This window comes from Carex rostrata, chromosome 1, assembly GCF_964058835.1.
Source record: "Carex rostrata chromosome 1, lpCarRost1.2, whole genome shotgun sequence".
Classification (NCBI taxonomy): Eukaryota; Viridiplantae; Streptophyta; class Magnoliopsida; order Poales; family Cyperaceae; genus Carex; species Carex rostrata.
The window spans coordinates 814,241-823,239 of NC_135918.1; the positions used below are offsets into that span (position 1 = coordinate 814,241).

Sequence of the window (8,999 nt, forward strand, 5' to 3'; positions counted from 1 at the left end):
TATATCTAATTAACTTGTTACACCATTACAAAATATATATCTGATTAACTAAAATTCACCAACATAACTATAACTTTAATTAAAAATACCAACACAAAAGATATTCTAATACAAAGAATAAATAGACACAAAATTTTTTTCTCAAATCTTAACATATCCGGATGGAATATGCTAGCATGCTATGCATAGCATAGAACCCCTCCATGCAACGGCTCGGATTTTGAGTTTTCAAAATCCTAATGGTCGATCCGAACCGTTCATCTTGTTCTCCATATTAATATATGTTTGGAGACCAAATTTTACATTTTTTGAAATTTTTTTACTATTTCATTAGATTTATTGAAAATCGCTGTTTTTTATGGTTCAGATTTGCTGAAAACAGCGATTTTCAATAAATCTAAAGAAATAATAAAAAAATTCCAAAAAATATAAAATTTGGTCTCCAAACACATATTAATACGGAGAACAAGATGAACGGTTCGGATCCACCATTAGGATTTTGAAAACTTGAAATCCAAGCCGTTGCATGGAGGGGTTCTATGCTATGCATATCATGTTAGCATATTCCTATCCGGATATCTGAAAAATTAAAATATCCGGATCCGGATAATTATCCGTATCCGATTCCGAAACTCAACCCGTATCCGTATCCGAATCCGTAACTATCCGTATGCGAATATCCGAATCCGCAAAAAATTCGAATACGGATCCGGATTCGGACGGGTAATATCCGACCCGTTTGCACCCCTAATCTGAGTTCTTTGGACAGCCCAACAATTCGTTACGCTAAGACGCTAACCGACTCAAGGGAGCAATTTAGCGAATTAATGCAATATATCACAATTCAAATATATTTTTTTTTGCTTTCCTTACGGCCCGTAGGCCTCACAATTCAAATTTTAGTGATATTATTACAGTCGCATTTTGTCGTTTTAAGAAACATCCGAACCGTCTCGTCTTCCACTTGCTCCACGTTTCTTGATTCCGAACCAAAATTCTTAATACCTCCATTTATAATGACCGGAGATATCCGGTACCTAGATACATGTTTAGGATTCTGTTCCTCCGGTATTCTATGAACGGAGACTTTAATCAAAGAAACAAATCGCGTTTATCAGCGAGCCGTTTCCGATTTCGTAAATAATCCCGAATTGTCGAATTCCTTATTTATTTATTTCCTAAAAAATCTCACACCGCTTCACGAAGTGTTCTTATTACCTCCATTTATTAAGACTGGAGATATCCGGTTCTTGGATTGTTGGCAGGATTTCGTTAAATACACAGATAAACGGCGATCAGCGAAGAGCCGTTTTCGATTTCGTAAATAAAACCCGAATTGTCGAATTCCCCTTTTAATTGTTTCCTAAAAAACCTCGCACCGCCCTAGACCGCTCGACGCTTGCTGCTCTATATAACAGAACCCCCTGGAAGTATTTGCCTCTCTCTCTTTCACTTCTTGACGGGTGCTGTCGGCTTTTTCTACTTCGCTAATCGAGGAGTTACGAGGTGGTGGTTGGTGCTGCGACTTCAATTTTCATTTTCTCTCTAAAAATGGTACGTTTTATGTTTTAGATAGATGATACGTTAGTCATTTTTAAATTGGAAGCTTTTGAAGTTTCGTTGAGATCTTTGCTCGGGGTCCTGCTTGGATTCTTGATTGAAATTATTTTCATCTCTTGTGTAGTTTGATTTCTCATATAAGTTCATTCCATAAGATGGAACAAATATATTGCTTAAAACTTCGTGGAGTTCGTTGCAATTTTCAATTGGCAAAGGACAATAGTTGTTCTTGACCTTTTTAAACCGCATCTGTGAAGGATAGAAAACAAGCAATTGAAAAATGCCTGTTAAAACTCTCCTTCACCAGATGGTACAAACACCAATAGTAGTTTCTCCATAGCCTCTGAGGCTGATTGAAACTGTGTCAAACTAAAAAAGAAGGGAAAAAGGGAGGGACGGGGTGACTGGATTGTCCAAGCAAGTTTACTTACTCCATAACCTTGAGGGCTGATAAAAACTTTGCTCCACACACTAAAAAGAAAGGCGAAGGGACGCGAGACGAGGGGTGACCAGATTGCCCAATCAAGTTTACTTGCTCCAGCAATTAAAATTTTGGAGGAAAACTGAGGGGAGGGGAGAGTAGAGGAACCAGGATGCAAAAATGAATATCATTCCCCTCTAATCTTTATCCTCGATTTGGAGGGTAGCTCCCCACCTGACCCCTCAATATCTCCTCTTCCCTTTTATCTGAAGCATAGTTTATGGAAATGCAACACCATCTTCTTTTCTACAAGATATTTTATTTTTTCTAGTCTTAATCCTCACATACCACTAAGAGCGTGCTCCACAAGAGACGAAAAGGAAAATGGGGAAACATTCAATACTTCATTTTTTTCTTACACCTGATTCAAAGGTGATAAAAATTGCTCAGCTTATACTCAAAACTCATCTCCTCTTCCTTCCACTTCCCCCAAAAAAAAAAAAAATTCAATTTTGGAGCAAATAATCCAACTTGGTTGTGATCAATTATGCTCTCCCTCCCCTCCCCTTCCCTTCCCTTCCCTCCACTCCATTTAATGAAGGGCTCTAAACGAAAAAAATCTTATGAGACCCCTTTTGGTGGTTTTGTTATAACATGTTAATATTGTCATAAATTTGAGAATCTATGCAGAGCTGAATGATTTTGGAAATTAAAATTAGGTTAGGTAATTTCATTGAGGGGTAATGGCAACCATCGCGTCAAACTTTTACTTAAATGTAGCCAGCCTTCTAAAAACTTTTTATTTGGACATTTATCCTTTCTCGAGTTTCTAATATATCACAATAATTTCTTAATCCAACCATCAATTTTATTTAGGATGCGTTTGGCATGTTTTACTCTTAACTTAATCGTTATAATATACTTAGCTATTAGAAATATACTTATTTATTAGACTGTAACAACATGAGACATGTGCGAAGTGCATAACAATTTTTGTTCTCTATATTGGTTGTAGGCAATTGTTTGTCAAAAATGTGGAGTTGGTGGTTGGAAAGACCTACTTGTATATTGTTGTTTATGTCACGCAGCCGCCGAACATCAGTATGTTTTATTTTTTATTGATAGTTTTCTTATAATTTTTACATATGACTTTTAATCAAGTACGATAAATTATTTTATCTTGTTAAGTTAATAAGCTCTCTTGAGTATTATACAATATGATTATACATCTTGTCATGCGGGTATTCATCGTCATTATCAAATTGATTCTAACAAAAAAAGATTTTGATTATCTTGAAAATTTGGATTATAATCAATTATATTTAGTCTTATATTAAGTTTTATTTATTTATTTTAATTATTTGTTAAAGTAGTACTAGTTATTTATATATATATATTTTTTTTAATATTAATACTAATTTGAGATTTTAGCTACCATGACATTGTTGTTATTTCAACCATAGTGACACTTAACTCCAAAATACATCAAATGGGCTTTCAAGCAATGAACCTTAACCGTTGAAACTGATTTACCTTACGTGTAATGCATTTACGTGCAAATTGTATAAATTTTCGAATTCATTTATTATGGTGTCAAGTGATAAAGAAATAATAAAAATTGAATGCATTTAAATTGGCTTAAAAATCTTCTTTCTTGACCGCTTGACTTTATGTGAATTGAATTTGAAAATTTTCAAATTCTGCATGTAAATGCATCACTTGTAACTTGTAAGGAACCGATTTGGATTCGTTGTTTGAAACCTATTTGATGGATTTTAGATTTGGTGTTAGTATAGCTTTCATAACAACGATTGTCATAGTAGCTCGATTGTAATAAGTTATTATGTTTATATATGATATTTTTTTAAGCAACCTTGCAAATCTTGCATAATCCAACCATCTAATAAAAAGGACAATACATTTTTAGTTATAACGGTTGGTTATGGATTGAAAGTGTCTTAATTCGACAACTATTGGGTTTAGTTGAAAATGATGGCACAACCCGTTTGACTTGTGTACACCCATATCTTATATATGGGGATAATAAATTAAGATTATTGTTTTGTTAATTATATTAAATTCGTAATATATTGTAGATATTGTTTTGACACCATTTCGAAATTAGACGAGAACATTGAATGGGCTTGTGAAAAATGCAAAAATGGAGCAAATTCACATGCTCATGAAGATCATGAAATAAAGGCTTGGAAAATGACTCAAAAGAGATCCAAAAGATCTAGTAATTCCTTGATAGATGGTAAACCCAATGGTAGAAGAAAATTAATTTTGCCAGACGAAGATGATGACATGATAGATGACGTAGCCAAAGTTACTTCGGTGGAAAGGGAGACCATCATTTTAGGAACAAACGTCACTATAGGTCGATCTTTTGAGAGGAACAAGCATAATCACCAGGAGAGAAAGTTGACATTGTTATGTGAAGAGAATGAAGGTGGGGCTATATGTTCTAAACCCAATGGTCGTAGGAGAAAATTAATTTTGCCAGATGAGGATTATGACATGATAGATGACTTAGCCAAAGATTCTTCGTTGAAAAGAGAGATCAACACCTTAGAGAAAAACGTCACTTTAGGTCGATCTTTTGAGAAGCATAATGACCATGAAAAAAAGCTGACACTACCAGGTGAAAAGAATGAAGACAACAACTTCGAGGCCAAGGAAACTATGGTTTCTTCGATCTTGCAAAAGACATACGATGAGATGACCTCAAAGACCAAGAATGATAATTGTTTAATGAGGTGGGACACCTTATCTGTGTCAGCAAGGCCCATTAGTTGGAGGTTCGTTTATCTTTTTATCAATCTTATAAATATTAAGGTTATGTGAAGTCTTTATTTAGAATGATTCTCAAGGTTCTTAGGTTTGTTTTGGCTATTTAGTCTTTTGTGTGTTGATCTAACTTTTTGGTCGTCAATTCTTTTATTGATAATTTCCAGCTTTGGATTGCATAATTAGAAATAGTACTAGCTTGAAAGAGCTAACTAGTTATTCCTTCATATTATTGGGTTATTGTGATAACACAAACCTAATGATAGTCTTAAAGAGAGAAAGATATGTTTTAGATTGCGTATAAATAAAAACGATGTCATTTTCTTGAGTTAATAAGCATCGGGTGATTCGACTACCCCAATTTAGATGTTGAAATCTAAATTAGATAAGAGATATCCGATACAGTTACCTCATTGGATATTACAAAGTTGTAATGCAAGTTTTATATATTTATAATCAACACATTAAATTTATCATCCGACATAAGAACATTTATGTATATAAAGTGCTATGTTATATTGCCACTAAACTTATTTTTACAACAATGTTAACCCATAAAACATGGACTCAAATAAGTAAAGTAAATTGTGTGTTCCTTATTTAAAGGTGTGTTTGGATGAAGACTTGGGTTAGTAAGAATAGTCAGCTAACCCAAAATTGAGATAGTGAGCTAACCCAACTTTTAGTCGAGTTAGTAGAATAGTATGCTAACCCACAAAAGACAAACAAAGAATAGTCCATTTTTGCTAACCCAAACACATCCAAACGTAAAATAGTAGTTTGGAATAGTAGCTAACCCGGGTTAGCACTATTCTTTGCCTCATCCAAACGCAACCTAAGTAGATTGTATATAGAATTTATTGCATATGGAAAGTTTTGATTGGGCCATTTGAGAAATAAATAAGAGAGAGGTTATGATATTTTGCTATGCGCAGATTGATTTGTGCTATGGATATATTTTTGTTTTCAAAGCTTAAACAATCGACCTGATAATGATCTCCATATGAACATGTATTTGGATATTAATTCTTTTTATATTTTTTTAGAATAGTATAAGATCTCCATACCCTATAATATTATGGACAATTCAAGAATAGTAATTTTTACCTTTCCTTTGTTAAATAATTTATTTATTGACACACTTGATTAATAATCGAAAATTGTCCTTCTAACATAATTATTTTATTGGTTGTGGTTGTTAAACAAGTTTAAGTTAGAAGAGAAACGTAGAGTTCATGAGCTTAATTTAAAACTCCAAAGATGATCAAATGGATTTCAAATGATGAATTTGAACAGTTGATTTTGATCTATTTGACGAGTCAAGGGTTCTTATTCCAATTTATTTTATACTACATCAAAACAATTCATTTTCATTTCATGGTTTATGTTGGTTGATAAAGTCTATTTTGGAGTATTTATTTTATGGTTCGTTGTATGAAAATCTTTTTTTTTTTTTTTTGAAATGTTATATTCTTCTTGGCAGGGGGTGGTTCAAGATTTGTGGAAGATGTTATGGCCCCTTGATAGGACACTTGTCTCCAAAAGCTTGTGAGAAAGCATGGAACGCAACAAGATCCTTGTCACAAATTATTCCACTATCTATTGTTTCAAGGTCGCAGGCATGGCCAAGAAATTTCAAATCTTCTCCTCCAACTGATGATCATATTGCTCTCTTTTTCTTCCCACCTGATTCGAGGTAGGAGCCAGTTGTTTATCATAATTGTTTTGAATGAATCTGTTAGCTATTGTGCTCTATTTTGATTATATGATATATAATTTAACTTGAGTAGGGTTAAAATACATCATTAGTTTTGTGTTCCAATTATACTTCATATGTTTTTCTCTGTGTTCAATCCGAATAGTTGATCCGAACTGCTCAACATTATCTTTATATCAAAATATGCTTGGAAACCAAATTTTATATTTTTTTTGGAATTTTTATTATTTCTTTCAGATTGATACAAAATTATTGTTTTGGATCTTCTAAAAAGCAGTGATTTTGTACCTATTTAGAAAAAAGTAAAAAGTTTCTAAAAAAATATAAAATTTGGTCTTCAACACATTTTAATATGAAGATTATAATGAGCAGGTTTGGATCGACTGTTCGAACTTTGAAAACAAAGTTAAGTATGTGAAACATGGTTGGAGTACAAAACTGATGGTGTTTTTAACCCTACTCATTTAACTTTCTAAAACAAAAATAATTTCCTTCACAGTAGTGGATTTTGTTGAAAGATGCTTGACTGTTTTGTATATGTAGGGTGGAAGAGATGGTAGATCAGCTTATAGAAGAGGTGATCAGGAGTGATCTAATGCTGAAAGTTGCATTGGATGAGGCTGAATTGCTCATCTTCCCCTCTAATTTGTTGCCGGTAGATTACAACAGTAAGAGAGAAACTTGACACCAATTTTAACTTTTTTTTCAAATTTAAGACCACATACATATGTTTTACTGATTTTTTTTTTTTGGAGTTTTAAGTTTTGACAAAAATTCCAGCTTTACGAATTAATAGTTTTATAATAATAACAATTAATTTGTTGTGAAATTGACCTTTTTATATTGAAATATACCAATTAAGAGAGCAATCATCTGCATGTTATGAACTGTTTGGTATATGCTGGTTGGTATTTACAATTTACTTGTTTGGTTTAGAAATTTTATTAATTGATATATTGACTTGTGCAGGGTATCAAGACAAATATTATCTCTGGGGCGTCTTCAAACGTAAGAATTCAAATACAAATACTGGAGATATTACAATGCCACAAACAAATGAGAACTCTTTAAAAAAAACAGCTCACAACGCGTTGATCAGATATGGAGTACAAATAGAGAAGGTGAACAAAGAGATGGTTTTGGAAGGTGATGAACCACCAGGGAGCTTGATCCATCTGACAGATGAGGATGGAATTAAAGAGACGGGTAATGATCGGGGGGAAGATGAGGAATTTACTGAATGCTTGGAATTATTTCCCACACAAGTGGAGAACATTGGACTTAGATTGAAGGTGGGAGATGGAAAGAAGGGTGTAGATGTTGATTTGTGCCTTGGCATGCCTTTTAGGCAGTAGCTCTTTGTTAGTTTGTGTGGTGGTGTACCGGTTTTTGTTGTTTAAATTTTGCTAGGGTTCTAGTGAAGATGCAAAAGGATATCCGTATGTTTTTTTTTTTTTCAACTTTTCGGATATCCATTTTAGGATCATTTATTTGTATAGAGAATTTTTTTATTAGTAACTTTTGGTTAAAGATATGACAATGTTGGTGATTAACTTTTGTTATACTAGATATATATATTTTTATTATATAATGACATGACATAAAAGTTTGGCATCAGAAGAATTATTTTGTTCACCTTCATGAGAATTAGAGTAAAACTAGCATGTGCTAGTCTTATAAAATTTTGTTAAGCATAATTTTAAATCTATCGGATTAGTTTGATTAAATGCATTCATTTTTTTTTTGACATGTAAGTTAATTAAATGCATTCATTTTTTTTTTTTTTTTCATTTTTGACCGTTTCTTTGTTTCGCATGTTAATTAGCCGAGACTAATAAATGGTGATCACGTGCTCTTTCTTTAGCTAAAGTTGATTTAGAGTTTGGGATTTCATCAAAATTATTATATCAGCAATGCTTTATTGATGAATAAAGTATAAAAATTAGGAACAAAAAAAAAGCCTTATTAGAACTATTTAAAGGGAAAAGAGCTATATTTCTCCATTTTATCCCACTCCCTAGCATAACTTTGAGAGAAATTACAAGTATGTTTGAATGAAACAAAGAATAGAGTAAGAATAGAACTAATTTCAAGTATGAGAAGCTAATTCAACTTTTGATTAGGTTAGTAGAATAATAAGCTAACAAATATAAGACAAACACAAAATAGTGAGTTAGTGCTATTCTTATTCCATCCAAACACACCGTATAATAATCGATGACTAGTCACTGCCATTAAATTCCGTATAATAATCGATGACTAGTCACTGCCATTAAATTTTGATCTCTTTCAAAATACCGATGCGTCAATTGTTTATTGGAGTTCTAAGATCGGGGTACATTTTTAAACCTGAGCACAGTAATAAGTGATGAGATAGAAGATAATTTTCTGGCAAAAATTAACAAGGTGAGAAATTAATTTGTTCTGCCTCTCTTCACCTCGTTCCTCATTTATATGGAAGCGTCTAATTGTCCACAGACTTTTGTCCACTATTTGTCCACAGATTTGACT

The 8,999-nt window shown here is 32.8% G+C and overlaps 1 protein-coding gene across 1 annotated transcript; it reads left to right on the forward strand.

The window, feature by feature from the left end:
- Positions 1-1,335: 1,335 nt before the first annotated feature.
- Positions 1,336-8,103, forward strand: LOC144550853 (PHD finger-containing protein 1-like). Its single transcript, XM_078298683.1, has 6 exons — positions 1,336-1,554; positions 2,997-3,082; positions 4,078-4,782; positions 6,255-6,467; positions 7,032-7,156; positions 7,458-8,103. The coding sequence occupies exons 1-6, from the start codon at positions 1,552-1,554 to the stop codon at positions 7,841-7,843; spliced, it is 1,518 nt and encodes a 505-aa protein (XP_078154809.1). The 5' UTR covers positions 1,336-1,551; the 3' UTR covers positions 7,844-8,103.
- Positions 8,104-8,999: the final 896 nt, after the last annotated feature.